Source organism: Salmo trutta, chromosome 1, assembly GCF_901001165.1.
Source record: "Salmo trutta chromosome 1, fSalTru1.1, whole genome shotgun sequence".
Taxonomy (NCBI): Eukaryota; Metazoa; Chordata; class Actinopteri; order Salmoniformes; family Salmonidae; genus Salmo; species Salmo trutta.
Window position 1 is genome coordinate 17,878,377 of NC_042957.1, and position 15,498 is coordinate 17,893,874.

Sequence of the window (15,498 nt, forward strand, 5' to 3'; positions counted from 1 at the left end):
GAGAGCGAGGAGGAGGAGAGAGAGAGCGCGGGAGGAGCAGGAGGAGGAGAGAGAGAGCGCGAGAGGAGGAGGAGGAGAGGAGAGAGAGCGTGCGAGAGAGGAGGAGAGAGAGAGAGCACGCGAGAGGAGGAGGAGGAGGAGGAGAGAGAGGAGGAGGAGGAGGAGGAGGAGGAGAGCACGGGAGGAGGAGGAAGAGAGAGAGCGCGAGAGGAGGAGAGCGTGCGAGGAGGAGAGGAGGGAGAGGAGGAGAGAGAGAGCGCGAGAGGAGGAGGAGGAGGAGAGAGAGAGGGGGAGAGAGCAGGAGAGAGGGAGAGAGAGCAGGGGAGAGGAGAGCGAGGAGGGGGCGAGCGAGGAGGAGGGAGAGGGGCGGGAGGCATAAAGTGTGATTTGGAGGCCCTCTGAACAATCATGATTACCGATTGTGTGTTATAATCTACCTGATAACAAAGCCTTAGTTAAAACCACTGAGGTATATAATTAATTGGAAACGTGTTACAAGATGGCCGAAGATCGATTTCAATGTAATCTGCTGACGTGTGCATTAGCTGTTTCGTGGTTGTTGATCTCTCTACATCAGCTGACTAAGGTCGTGCACTTTTGCGGATGAGTGACAGCGGTATTGTGCGGACATGCGCCGGGAACGCTGCCAGAGCGTGCCAAGCACGTGGCCAGCTAAACAAACCAACCGGCACTTTCCCGTGGCCAGCTAAACAAACCAACCGGCACTTTCCCGTGGCCAGCTAAACAAACCAACCGGCACTTCCCCGTGGCCAGCTAAACAAACCAACCGGCACTTCCCCGTGGCCAGCTAAACAAACCAACCGGCACTTCCCCGTGGCCAGCTAAACAAACCAACCGGCACTTCCCGTGGCCAGCTAAACAACCCAACCGGCACTTCCCCGTGGCCAGCTAAACAAACCAACCGGCACTTCCCGTGGCCAGCTAAAAACCAACCACCGGCACTTCCCCGTGGCCAGCTAAACAAACCAACCGGCACTTCCCGTGGCCAGCTAAACAACCCAACCGGCACTTCCCCGTGGCCAGCTAAACAACCCAACCGGCACTTCCCCGTGGCCAGCTAAACAACCAACCGGCACTTCCCGTGGCCAGCTAAACAACCAACCGGCACTTCCCCGTGGCCAGCTAAAAAACCCAACCGGCACTTCCCCGTGGCCAGCTAAACAACCCAACCGGCACTTCCCGTGGCCAGCTAAACAACCCAACCGGCACTTCCCGTGGCCAGCTAAACAACCCAACCGGCACTTCCCCGTGGCCAGCTAAACAACCCAACCGGCACTTCCCCGTGGCCAGCTAAACAACCCAACCGGCACTTCCCCGTGGCCAGCTAAACAACCCAACCGGCACTTCCCCGTGGCCAGCTAAACAACCCAACCGGCACTTCCCCGTGGCCAGCTAAACAACCCAACCGGCACTTCCCCGTGGCCAGCTAAACAACCCAACCGGCACTTCCCCGTGGCCAGCTAAACAACCCAACCGGCACTTCCCCGTGGGCCAGCTAAACAAACCCCCAACCGGCACTTCCCCGTGGCCAGCTAAACAACCCAACCGGGCACTTCCCCGTGGACCAGCTCTAAACAACCCAACCGGCACTTCCCCGTGGCCAGCCTAAACAACCAATACGGCACTTCCTAGTGGCCAGCTCTAAACAACCCAACCGGCACTTCCCCGTGGCCAAGCTAAACAACCCACCACCCGGGCACTTCCCCGTGGCCAGCTAAACAACCAAACCGGCCACTTCCCCGTGGCCAGCTAAACAACCCCAACCGGCACTTCCCCGTGGCCAGATAAACCAAAACCAACCGGCACTTCCCTGGTGGCCAGCTACACAACCCAACCGGCACTTCCCCGTGGCCAGCTAAACAACCCAACCGGCCAACTTCCCCGTGGCTCAGCTAAAAAACCGGCCACTTCCCCGTGGCCAGCTAAACAACCAACCCGGCACTTCCCCGTGGCCAGCTAAACAACCCAACCTGGCAATTCCCCGTGGCCAGCTAAACAACCCAACCGGCCACTTCCCCGTGGCCAGCTATAACAACCCAAAACCGGCACTTCCCCGTGGCCAGCTAAACAACCCCAAACCGGCACTTCCCCGTGGCCAGCTAAACAACCCCAACGGCACTTCCCCCGTGGCCAGCTAAACAACCCCAAACGGCACTTCCCGTGGCCAGCTAAACAACCCCAACCGGCACTTCCCGTGGCCCAGCTAAACAACCCAACCGGCACTTCCCCGTGGCCAGCTAAACAACCCAACCCGGCACTTCCCCGTGGCCAGCTAAACAACCCAACCGGCACTTCCCCGTGGCCAGCTAAACAAACCAACCGGCACTTCCCCGTGGCCAGCTAAACAACCCAACCGGCACTTCCCCGTGGCCAGCTAAAACACCCAACCGGCACTCCCCGTGGCCAGCTAAACAACCCAACCGGCACTTCCCCGTGGCCAGCTTAAACAACCCAACCGGCACTTCCCCGTGGCAGCTAAACAACCCAACCGGCACTTCCCCGTGCCAGCCTCTAAACAACCCAACCGGCACTTCCCGTGGCCAGCTATAACAACCCAACCGGCACTTCCCCGTGGCCAGCTAAACAACCCAACCGGCACTTCCCCGTGGCCAGCTAAACAACCCAACCGGCACTTCCCCGTGGCCAGCTAAACAACCCAACCGGCACTTCCCCGTGGCCAGCTAAACAACCCAACCGGCACTTCCCCGTGGCCAGCTAAACAAACCCAACCGGCACTTCCCCGTGGCCAGCTAAACAACCCCAACGGCACTTCCCCGTGGCAGCTAAACAACCCAACCGGCACTTCCCCGTGGCCAGCTAAACAACCCAACCGGCACTTCCCCGTGGCCAGCTAAACAACCCAACCGGCACTTCCCCGTGGCCAGCTAAACAACCCAACCGGCACTTCCCCGTGGCCAGCTAAACAACCCAACCGGCACTCCCCGTGGCCAGCTAAACAAACCAACGGCACTTCCCCGTGGCCAGCTAAACAACCCAACCGGCACTTCCCCAGTGGCCAGCTAAACAACCCAACCGGCACTTCCCCGTGGCCACGCTAAACAACCCCAACCCCGGCACTTCCCAGTGGCCAGTCTAAACAACCAAACCGGCATTCCCCGTGGGCCGTAAACAACCACAACCGGCACTTCCCCGTGGCCAGCTAAACAACCCAACCGGCACTTCCCCGTGGCCCAGCTAAACACCCAACCGGCACTTCCCCGTGGCCAGTATAAACAACCCAACGGCACTTCCCCGTGGCCAGCTAAACAACCCAACCGGCACTTCCCCGTGGCCAGCTAAACAACCCAACCGGCACTTCCCCGTGGCCAGCTAAACAACCCAACCGGCACTTCCCCGTGGCCAGCTGTGCTCATGACGTCAGAGCATGAATATGAGTGATGGAAAATAAATCGGACTTGGGCAGCGACAATTAGAATAATTCAATGGTTGTTTAGTGCACGAAAGTGATGACCAAAGTGTCTTATCAGGAATTTTCCAATTAAAATCTACTTCTAGTTTTCTCTTATTGCTCCCTCTCCAGCTGCTGTTGGGCTGAGACAATAAGACAGGAAACAACCATGTTTATAGTGGGACCAGAGATGAGCCACTGGTTTCATGTTACAAAGATGGTCACTTCCTACATGTGAAAAACACAACCGTTGACTCCACTGTGGTCACATGAGAAACAAGGAAGTGTAAGAAGTGAAAAGGGGAGCTCTTTCTGCTTTATATGACTCACTACTTACTAGTGATGGCTGCCTTTTTGAGGCTTCTGAATTATATAGGAGTACACTGAGAATATAAGGCAGTATATAGGAGTACACTGAGAATATAAGGCAGTATATAGGAGTACACTGAGAATATAAGGCAGTATATAGGAGTACACTGGGAATATAAGGCAGTATATAGGAGTACACTGAGAATATAAGGCAGTATATAGGAGTACACTGAGAATATAAGGCAGTATGTAGGAGTACACTGAGAATATAAGGCAGTGTATAGGAGTACAGAGATTATAAGGCAGTATGTAGGAGTACACTGGGAATATAAGGCAGTATGTAGGAGTACACTGGGGATATAAGGCAGTATGTAGGAGTACATAAGGCAGTGTGTAGGAGTACATAAGGCAGTGTGTAGGAGTACATAAGGCAGTGTGTAGGAGTACATTAGGCAGTGTGTAGGAGTACACTGGGAATATAAGGCAGTGTATAGGAGTACACTGGGAATATAAGGCAAATTAAATAGTGCTCCAAGACCTTCGTATTTACACGAGAGAAGCTCATCTGAGGCAGCGAAGGGAAACAGTGTATCTATTGTTAAAGCAGAACAGTGGAACAGTCCCCAGGGAAGAGCTTTGTATTTTGTCTCTGGAGACACTTGATACAATCCCTCTGTCTCTGACACACACATGCGCCAGCCACGCCCACCCGCCAGCTGAAATCTGGTTGTTTCCTGGTTGTGTTACTGATAGTGACAGGGCCCCGGGTTCTGAGTGTCACATAGAGAGAGCTGAACGACTGTTGTCACTTACGCCTGGCGAGATGGGATTTTAATTAAACCCATCTGTCTTTATAGTCACTGAAGGGGATGTGGCGTGTGTGTGTGTGTGTGTGTGTGTGTGGTGGATGGAAGTGAAAAACAAAATGCTACACGGGGATATCTGCATTATTCATGATGTCATAAATTGGCCAGCTGTAATCATTTGAAAGATGATTGGTCTGTCGATGTGTTGTACATTGATTGGTCTTGACCGAGTGTGTGTGGGCGGGGCGGGTCTTATATAGGTAATTAGGAAAGGGCGGGGTCGATTCATGAATTCTGTAATTCGTTCAATGTAAAATGTACATTTCCCAAAACCATCTTTTTTTGTCTTGAGCCTGGTACTCAGGGAAGTGATATGAGGAATGTCCATGTGATTTTGCAGCTGCAGACTGAAGAATACTTGTAAAACAGAATCATGCCGTTCTAGCCTGGCGGAGGAAAATACAATTCAAGCATTAACTTTTGTTTTTGTCTAGTTTTGGTTTAACGTCTATCCATCCCTGGCTTTTAAACATCTCTCCTTCGGCCCGTTCTAAATCTTCTATCTGTTCATCTTGCATGTGTGTTGTACAGATAATAAGTACGCCCCGGCGGTCACCCTGAATGGACACATCTTTATTCTGGGAGGAGCCTACGCCCGGGCCACCACCATCTATGACCCAGACAAGGGAAACATCAAAGCCGGACCTAATATGAACCACTCACGACAGTTCTGCAGGTAAGAACCCATATGAACCACTCACGACAGTTCTGCAGGTAAGAACCCACATGAACCACTCACGACAGTTCTGCAGGTAAGAACCCATATGAACCACTCACGACAGTTCTGCAGGTAAGAACCCACATGAACCACTCACGACAGTTCTGCAGGTAAGAACCCACATGAACCACTCACGACAGTTCTGCAGGTAAGAACCCACATGAACCACTCACGACAGTTCTGCAGGTAAGAACCCACATGAACCACTCACGACAGCTCTGCAGGTAAGAACCCATATGAACCACTCACGACAGTTCTGCAGGTAAGAACCCATATGAACCACTCACGACAGCTCTGCAGGTAAGAACCCATATGAACCACTCACGACAGCTCTGCAGGTAAGAACCCATATGAACCACTCACAACAGCTCTGCAGGTAAGAACCCATATGAACCACTCACGACAGCTCTGCAGGTAAGAACCCATATGAACCACTCACGACAGCTCTGCAGGTAAGAACCCATATGAACACTCACGACAGCTCGCAGGTAAGAACCCATATGAACCACTCACGACAGCTCTGCAGGTAAGAACCCATATGAACCACTCACGACAGCTCTGCAGGTAAGAACCCATATGAACCACTCACGACAGCTCTGCAGGTAAGAACCCATATGAACCACTCACGACAGCTCTGCAGGTAAGAACCCATATGAACCACTCACGACAGCTCTGCAGGTAAGAACCCATATGAACCACTCACGACAGCTCTGCAGGTAAGAACCCATATGAACCACTCACGACAGCTCTGCAGGTAAGAACCCATATGAACCACTCATGACAGCTCTGCAGGTAAGGGATAAACATGAACCAGTATGAACCACGTTGGGGTCAGTATGAACCACCACTATAGATGTTGAATTAGAAATGTCTCTGATCGTGTAGATCTCACCGGATCCACAGGAATCCTGCAGGAACACTTGAGTTGGTTGTCAGTCTACCAGGAGTCTGGATTTTTCTGACTGAAGTGAGATTCTAGTCCTAGTCCCTGTCTCAACTCCCCAACTCTGGCCTAGTGTATAGGACCCACCTGAGACAGAGACTCCTAAATACATTTAGGGAGCACTTCCAGACATATCTAAGTCTACCTAGTAAATGTACAACATCACCCTGTCAGAATTATTGATCAACTATTCCCCTACACAACGGCAGCTGCTTTCAGTTTACTGAATAAGACTGATGCTAGTTTAGTGATCACACACAGACCGATGCACGTACACTACACTCTCACTCAGCCAGCCCCATGCACCAGCAGTCATTATAAACTAATGCGGACACTTCATTTTTCCTTTTCCCTGGCTGAATTCTCCTTGTTTATCTTTAACAGCCCAGTTAGGCTTTAGCCAGCACTGTGTCCCATCTGGATCAGCTTTCCTTTTTCCTTCTGACTGGATTGACTCTTTATGTAATAATCTCATGGGTCCCATCAGTGATTGTGTGTGTGTGTACCTTATGTAAATAGAGATCGAGCCAACCCCCAGTGAGATTACAAAATTGTAATCAGCTTACAGGCAAAGTTTTAATCCTTCCTCCCTACACACTCCTCTGTCTCTGTTCCTCACATCAAATGAGCACATTTGAAAATATTTTTTTCCATTCCTTTTTCTCCCTCTGCAGAGTTCATTATTATCTCTCTTGGAAAGCGATGTCATGTTGAGAGAATGTCAGTAATTTTCCCTCATAGCAACAGGTTCAGACTCATTGTCTGCCTTTCTCCATCTCTGATGTTTAATGAATATTTCCACCTTGAAGAGGATAGTTAGCCATGTTAGGCCAAACCTTGCTGTCTGAACACTGTCTAGGGAAATGTCATTTACTGTTAATTACCTAACATGGACAAGGAACACCATAACAAGAAATAAAATGTTTTCGCTTAAAGCTGAGATCCGCATAAGTTGAAACGGTGCCGCTGGTCAGCCCCAGGCACTTTGTTTTTGAAACGGGGCAGAGGAGCATCCTGCTAAAAGATCTTCATGGTGGCTATATACTGCTGTTCTATCACGTATGAATGGTGCTCGAGGGAATTAAACAATGTTCGTTGTTTGAGGTAATGTCTTTATGTCGCAAACTGACGTGGCAATTTCACCGCTACGGATTCCATCTTTAATCTATATGTTGTCATAGAAACTAGATGATGCATCTCTATGGATTTATTCCTGGATATGTTTTGATCATGAATGACAATTAAAATGAACAACTTTGATCTATGCTTTGTTTGTTTCTCTCTCTGCAGTGCGGTGATCCTGGATGGTAAGATCTATGCGACGGGGGGCATCGTGAGCAGCGAGGGTCCTGCCCTGGGTAACATGGAGACCTTTGACCCCCACACTAACAACTGGACGCTCCTCCAGTCGCTGCCCTGCCCTCTCTTTAGACATGGCTGTGTTGTCATCAAGAAGTACATCCAGAGTGGCTGAGACCGGTTTCCATTTGGCTCAGAGGGATGAATGAGTTTCCAGAAAGATAGCCAATGTGGCAGTTTGTCTCTTGACTACCCAGACCACGGCACTCTTAGAACAGCAAAGTTCTTCATTTAGTGAAACATAGATTTGACAATTATTGTTTCTTCTCTCTGCTGTGGACCTGGGTTGTTGAGAGAAACGAAGTGCCACGTTAGCTATGAAGCTTTTGGGAAACTCGCCCCTGACCGGTCTGGTTGGGACAGGACACTGTGCAGCTTTTGGGGGTCAACCAGTCAGCACCGCTGGACTATCCAACTACAACACCCCCAGGACTTGATGCCAGCATTGTTGTCTTAACCCCCCCCTCCCCCCCTCCCATGCAGAATGTAGACATCTTATCTTGAATCACTCTGCCATGTTAGGAACTGGTGCCTAAGCTACTGTATGTATTATAAAGTGTAGCTTAAAGGAATTTGTCAGGATTTTGGCATTTAGGCCCTTTACCTACTTCCCCAGAGTCAGATGAACTTGTGGATACCATGTTTCTGTGTCCAGTTTGATGGAAGTTGGAGGTGCTAATGCTAGTTAGCAAATTACTTCTAACTTCCTTCACGACACAGAAACATGGTATCAACAAGTTCATCTGACTCTGGGGAAGTAGATAAAGGGGTCTCATTGCCAAAATATCCCCTCATTATATAGGCTCAAGGCCACTCCAGACCAAAGCTCTTTGGTTTGATACAGTTATTTTAGTTCTGTCCCTTCAATTGAACTTGAAAGGCCCTTTGTGTTCCTGACTCAAGTATATTAAAAGCCATCCCAGTCTTTGTTGTCACTTAGTGGTTTCTGTTACGGAGATGAAACGTGATGATTTGTTTGAGGACATTCCGTAGTGGCGTTAGGGCAGGTGTGTGTGGAGTCCACAGGGTTTTAGAAACATGTCAGGAATCAACTTCCAACTGTGATGAGAAAGATCAGCCTTGTTTTTCTCTGGATGTCCCCCCCCTGGTTTATAAGACACATTGGATACTTGGTCTCTTACTGGGCCAGAAAGAAGACTTAACTGGCAGCACTGAAGGTAGGGTGGCCCTGCATCTTGACATCAAAGACACTCCAACGGGCATTTCTCCTCCACACAGTCAAAGCACAATAACCACCTGTGGCTCAAGGATCAAACTGTTTCACCTGCGCTACAGTGTGATAGAAATTGAAAGGCAAGGTTCGTGGAGGCTGCATTCACGCTAAACGCTGTATATGTCGGATCAATCAGAAATTACCTTTACATTTCAGTCGCGCTACGGATAGCGCAGTGCCTTCAAACTATTCATACCCCTTGACCTTTTCCACATGTTGTTACAACCTGATTGACATGTGGTATTGCGTGTAGAAGTGTTTAAAAATTATGAAATGTCAAGTTCAGGAGTAAAAATGTGCATGGGCGCAATTAGTGGTTAACATGATTTTTGAATGGTTATTTTTCATCAATTCTACGATAGCATTTTTTTCCCACTAAGTAAAAATGTGGAATAAGTCAAGGGGTGTAAATATTTTCTGAAGGCAATGTATATCATTGTGACCCACGAGCCCCGGTGTTGGGTGGGGGGGACATTCTGTAAATACCGGGACGAAATATGTATATTTTAAAACCTGATTCTGTATAAATGTTTTTAGAAAAAAGTGCTAGGTTGGACAAAAAAAAATTGTATGTCTGTACCCAAAATAAAATACATATACCACAATGGTTGAGTCGAATGCTCGTTTTCTACCGGAGTGGAGTTGTGATAAGTGGTCCAGCGATGTGCAAGCAACACCTTCAGTAAAACATTTCTTTACAATTATCGGCTGATGGTGACTCTTGCTAGCCAATCATCAAAACCTAATGCGCCTCTATAAGAACGGAGTTGAGTGAAACAAGCCAGTCTGGATGCCGTCTTATACATAAAGATTTGAGTGAATGGTTGTTTGAACCCGGAAATCACTGATATAAAATACTTGCCTTTCTTCCTCTAAGGGCTGGATTCAAACCGTCTTTTCTTACGATCGCTGCTTTCAGGGCTCCATTCAATCTGAAGTGTTAGATTGCGTGATGTAAATTCCGATTGAGCCAACCCATCAGCGTTTAGCGCTAATGCGGGAAAATTGTCTCTAAATTTCAATCACGCTGTGAAGATGGACTTCAGCGATACAGATTGAATCCAGACTAGTTACCTTAAGATCAATGCACAAACATAAGTAGCGCTAAATAATTAAAACGTGCAAACCTTAAATAAAATAATCGGGTTCAAAGCCAAAATGATTTCAGTCGTTTGACAGGTATGTGCACTGCAGAAATGAAAGCACTTGACAAATTATTTGCACCTTTATTCAAGTTTATCACAGCAGTTTATTTCAGAAATACAGTAAAGGTTTCATTTAAAATAACACACTTAAATGGGGAAAATGATGTTCAATACACTAACCTCAAAGAAATTAAACATGGTGATGCTACAGAAAAAAACCATACTAAATGAATCCCACCCGAATAGAGAAACTCAGTATTTCAGATAAAATTAAGTTGATGGAGAATTGCGCTCATTCTGCATACTGGACTAAATCGTTTAGCTACCAGACTGACTAAAATGACGAGAGGATGACATTCTATTCCCCAATTCTTAAAAAAAATAAAATATTTTGCCCCCCCAAAAAATGCTGACAAACTATTTTACTTGGTTGCCAAATTGAGTCCGCAACACACAATTGTATTTTTTAAAGTAAAAATTCCGATAAATCAACGTTAGCCTCGTCCAGTATGCCACAGTCCATAACCACAAAACAAGAAAAAACTAAACATCACCACAATGGAATAAGTTTAGCCTGAAGAAACCTGAGACACCTGTAACCTTTATTCCCGAAACGCTCCAAAACCTGCTACCTCCGCACTAAGCTCATAACTTTGAGTAACAACTCTTCCCAATTTGTTAAATTTTCAAATATACAAAGACAGTTAATGGATATTAAGACAAACATGTTGAATAATTATGTTAATAAATAAAAAGAAAATGGAACACCACGAGAAAGATGAGTCCGCAAACACGTCGAGCTCAATGTAAAAGAGGAGATCGTGGTTAGGACAGAAGAATCGCAATAGCCTGTAAAATAGTGTAGTACGATCTGAAAGGAAAGCAATCTTAGGACGACTGGCAGAACTGAAATATACAGTTTGACATTTGCTTTAACTTAAATGCTGTATGTTTCGTCTCGGCTCAAATGCAATAAAGACAACCAAACAGAAATGATGACAACCAACCAAACAAACTGGTGTTACCGCAGCAGCCACAGAACTTGTGCTGATGATCCAGTACCTTAGCAGTATGAGAGTTGCGACGATAGGTTGGAACATGGCCTAATACTGTTTGCACCCAGAAAAAAAGTTTGTCATAGCATTAAAATAAATTAAGCTGAGGTAGCTTTGTTTCTCTCTCTGCAGTAGTCCAATGCTTAGGCCTCAAAATGCTAGTTTGCATATTCTTAAATGATTAACTTTGTTAAATCTTCACCCAGCGATCCAAGAGAAGGCAGAGGTGGAGTTAGGGGTTGGATCAGCAGGGATTTTGTTACAGCCCAATTGTGATCCAGACTGAAGACCATGTTTAGTTGTTTATTTGGAACAAAAGCCTGTACACCTAGCAGTTCTCCAGGACCTGAGTTGAGTTCGAACCCTGGTGTTAAGAATGATTTGAATGTGAAAGGGTTGTCTGTTTGACCCAACGGCTGACTGGTCAAAACATGGACTTGGCCAAGGAATGCCAAGAAGAAAAAGCAATTGCATATATCTTTACCACAAGATGAACATGGATAGACCATAGCGGATTACAACCTTCCCACTGCCTTCAGGCGTAGACAATCCAAAAACAAAATGAATGAAACAATATAATGCTGTTCTAACCTCAACAGAATGGCCTTGTTCATCATCAGAAGCTTCACAATCAACGCAATAACAATCCAAACATTGTTGCAAACGTATCGTATAAAATAGAAAAACGTCAAAAAAAATTCTAACAAATGCGCAACAAACAGGCGTAGTCGCACCGAATTGGGGAAATGTATTTATTTTGGGGAAAATTGGCACCACAATTTTTTACCTCCGTCCACATGAAAGTAATAAAAACCCTACTGTCCTCAAAATCCTTTACTTATTCCATTTGGGCAGGAAAATACTTAACAGATCTGTTTCCTACTGTGACTATCCTGAGTTTGGTACTGTACAAGTGACCTCAATCCGCTGGTCCTGGGTCAGATATTATCCCCCCCCAAAAGGTTATAGTTGGGTGAACTGATCCTAGATCTGTGGTTAGTAAAGGGGAAATGCCTACATCGAACAGAGCAGTTGATAAAAACCCTTCTTTCAGAAATATTAAAGTTCATGGGGGGTTAAATAAGGCACATGCTAGGCAGTGCAAACTACAAGAAGTGTCCAATTAAATCGCTTCCAGTTAGTTTGGTGTGGATGGGAAATAAAAACTAGCAGGGCACAGCTTGTGTTGAAGAAAACGGACAATTCTGGACAGAGATGTGATTCAGCTACCACAAGCAGCACGTCAATCTGTTTGATACGACTGTGAAAAGCTAAAAAACAAACGCTTCCTTAGTTTCTGTTGATGCATTCCAGTTACACGTTTTATTATTAAGGGGGATTTCATGTTTTTGTAATCGATTCTAACCACAGCCATATCTTTCTGTATCCATATGTAATGTATGGCTCTGATTCTGGGCCACCAGTGCAACATGAACTAACTGTATCGTCACGTTCAAAACATTTAATGGACATTGGGCGAGAAGGGTGGCTATTAGAGCCATATCAATCAAAAATGTATCAATTATATGGATTGATTAGAGCCAGATGCTAATCAAACCAGGCTGTTTGAATGACTCAGTATGATCTGTAAGCTGTTGTATCTATGAGATGACTGGCCTATGATGCTGATTCAGTACAGTACTGAGAGGAGATGGGCTCAACAATGGTAACGAAACAGGAGACTGCCTCAACCTCCTAGCTAACTGCACACACACTGCTGGTGACAATCTGTGCCTGGGATTACTGTGTGTGTATATATAACTAAGCACATATGTAGTTTTCATGTAGTCTGTGTGTGTGCTCAGTTCAAAAGTAGGCCGTATTGAGATATGACATCACCCAATCTGTTTTGTTGGTCAGTTAGTTTCGCAGTTACTCCCCAGAGCCCCATGGATTAGGATAGCACCTGAATAGCACCAGCGACACCCCTTTCACCATTCCTGTGTATGTCTGTGTGCGCGTGTCCATGAGTCCGTTTGGTTGTAGACTGGGTCTGGGTCCGACCAGGGTACCTGAGACTATAGCACCATAGAAAGTCTCCTCTTTTTCTCCTTGGTCTTTATTTTTCCTTGTTCTGTCGTTTACGTTAAGACCAGGGCCATGTATTTGCTCTGTGTGTAAGGACTTGGCCCAAAGGCTGGTCTCTGTCCCTCTCGCGTGTGTGTGTGTGTGTTCAGTCTAAATCAGGGTCAACCTGACTGTCTCGCTGAGTCTCACAGGAATGTAATGAAATTCTGGACTTTCCTCTCCATCTCCTGAAAAAACAGAAAAACAAACAGGTCAGAATATATGGTCTGTATGAATCACATCTGTTACACTATTACCACTGAAACCACAAGCTTACTAATAGGTGCTCAATGAATTCAAATGAGCCATGTTGGCACCAACAATTGAATTGTTATTCTCAATGTCATGAATGTGAGTAGTACACGCCCAGGGGATGAGGGGCGTTACCTCTATACAGCGTAAAGCTCCCAGACCTGGTGAAAGGTGCTAGAAAAAGTCCACCCATTAACTTTACACAGCATCTGAGAAAATCCCAGAAAGCTTTACAAAGACATAGATGAACATACCTGCTTTTAACACCTGTGTGTGTGTGTGTGTGTGTGTGTGTGTGTGTGTGTGTGTGTGTGTGTGTGTGTATATATATATATATATATGTTATCGGCTGCCCTGCTTTTAACACCTGTGTGTGTGTGTGTGTGTGTGTGTGTATGTTATCGGCTGCCCTGCTTTTAACACCTTCTGGTCCTGAGGTATTAGAAAGATGCCTGCTTCTCTCAGCTCTGTGGCTTACAGTCCTCACACCCCGTCACTGTGAAGCCCTCCGTATGCGCGCACACTCCCTTAAAAAGACCTTCGCTTGAAAAACGAGAAAAAAGCATCAATAGATCTGTTTGTCCATCTTGAGACGCCGTAGCCAGAAGACACTTCCTCAAAATAGTCAGAAATCATCTAAGATAATTTAAGAAATCTGTCATTTACTTGGACGTTTTTGCAGAGAATTTAGTATCTCTAAATGTGCTTAAATGATTTGTCTCTCGTTGAATGACAAACACTTTATTGAAGAGTCCCTACTTCTGACCGATCACCAACCGACTTCAGCTACCGACTTCGGCTTGCCTCTGGAAAAAACATGTGCACAAACAGCCAGGGGAAAAAACCTTGCCGAAGACGAACAAACTTCAAACCTGACCAAATATTGTCAGAATATATGGCCAAACTGTTTTGGATGGGAACCATGGGAGCGCCTTGACATACACCTCAACACAGACAGGTTGACCTTCAGTAGCGTACAGACTGAACTGAATGCTCCAACAGCTTCTCACTAACCATGCCCACCAGCTCTGAAACACACCTTACTGCCCTAGGTTGAGGTAGGCATCAATTGACGATGGCATCAACTTGATATCAATGCGCCATGTGCACTCAAATCTCCACAAATGTAAAACATGAACACTGGTCTCATAAACACTCTCAAGCACAAGCCCACATGCTAGTGAGTAACCAGCAAATCTTATATTTCAAGTTTAGCCAACTTGAATCTATTTGAATTGTTATGAACACACCATTCTGTCAGTCTCCAACAGTTTCTATAGCAGGCCAGCCTTTACACTGTGTTCAGATCAAATGGCCTACCTTATCAGTCTGACTAAACTGCTGTTAACGGTACGACAACGTCACGCAGGGCAGAAACGGACAATTTACAGAGTCAATGTTCATTAACACTTCCATTTTTAGTAGGGTCTGCTCTGTTCTAAATGTTGGAAGTTGAGACATAAAAAGGGTATCAGTAGAAAGATTAACTTCTCTATTACAGTAAAATAATGTGTTTTTGGTGTCCATATGAACCATTCTGTTGGACCAAACCTCAAAAGCAAATAGCGAGTTGAAACTGCTTATTGTCAGAGAGGAAGAAGTGATCTTTCGTCTTTGTTGTTGTGAGTGGCAGGGGGAGGGGCTTGGTGTGTGTGCGAGTGGGAAGGTGCACAGAAGAAGCAAAGGAGATGAGACCAAAAAGACAAACGCTTATAAAAACAAGAAAAATATGTTAAAACCTTGATTCTTGTGATACAGGCATTTGGAACATTGCGCTAAAACAAATTCAAATGAATTTGATATATCACCCAGCCCTAACATTCCATTTAGTCTCCCCATGCACATACAAGATGAAGGACGACAACAACAGATATCTTATACCAACACACAGTGTGTTCTAAAGGGCGAGGGGGTCAGTCTGCTCTAGGTGGCTGGGTTTGAGCTGTAGACGTGCCTGATCCTTAACAAGTCACATAATACGTTGTATGGAGTGTTTAACACTGCCTCATCTCTGTACCCCACACATACAATTATCTGTAAGGTCCATTAGTGAATTTCAAGCACAGATTCAGCCAGACCAGGGAGGTTTTAAAATGCCTCGCAAAGAAGAGCACCTATTG

General features: G+C 46.2%; 2 protein-coding genes across 4 annotated transcripts in view; one reads left to right on the forward strand and one right to left on the reverse strand.

Annotated features, from left to right (window-relative positions):
• klhl29 (kelch like family member 29) overlaps positions 1 to 9,464 on the forward strand; it is a 147,650-nt gene extending 138,186 nt beyond the window's left edge. Inside the window, exons 12-13 of the mRNA XM_029765825.1 lie at positions 5,137 to 5,281; positions 7,557 to 9,464. Coding sequence (XP_029621685.1) covers positions 5,137 to 5,281; positions 7,557 to 7,740 — 329 coding nt within the window. The 3' untranslated portion in view covers positions 7,741 to 9,464. The remainder of the gene's footprint in view (positions 1 to 5,136; positions 5,282 to 7,556) is intronic.
• A 604-nt stretch (positions 9,465 to 10,068) lies between these two features.
• The window catches only part of atad2b (ATPase family AAA domain containing 2B), a 132,778-nt gene continuing 127,348 nt past the window's right edge, over positions 10,069 to 15,498 (reverse strand). For all 3 annotated transcript variants that reach the window (XM_029733363.1, XM_029733448.1, XM_029733277.1), the window contains exon 28: positions 10,069 to 13,314. In XM_029733363.1, coding sequence (XP_029589223.1) covers positions 13,273 to 13,314 — 42 coding nt within the window. In that variant the 3' untranslated portion in view covers positions 10,069 to 13,272. The remainder of the gene's footprint in view (positions 13,315 to 15,498) is intronic.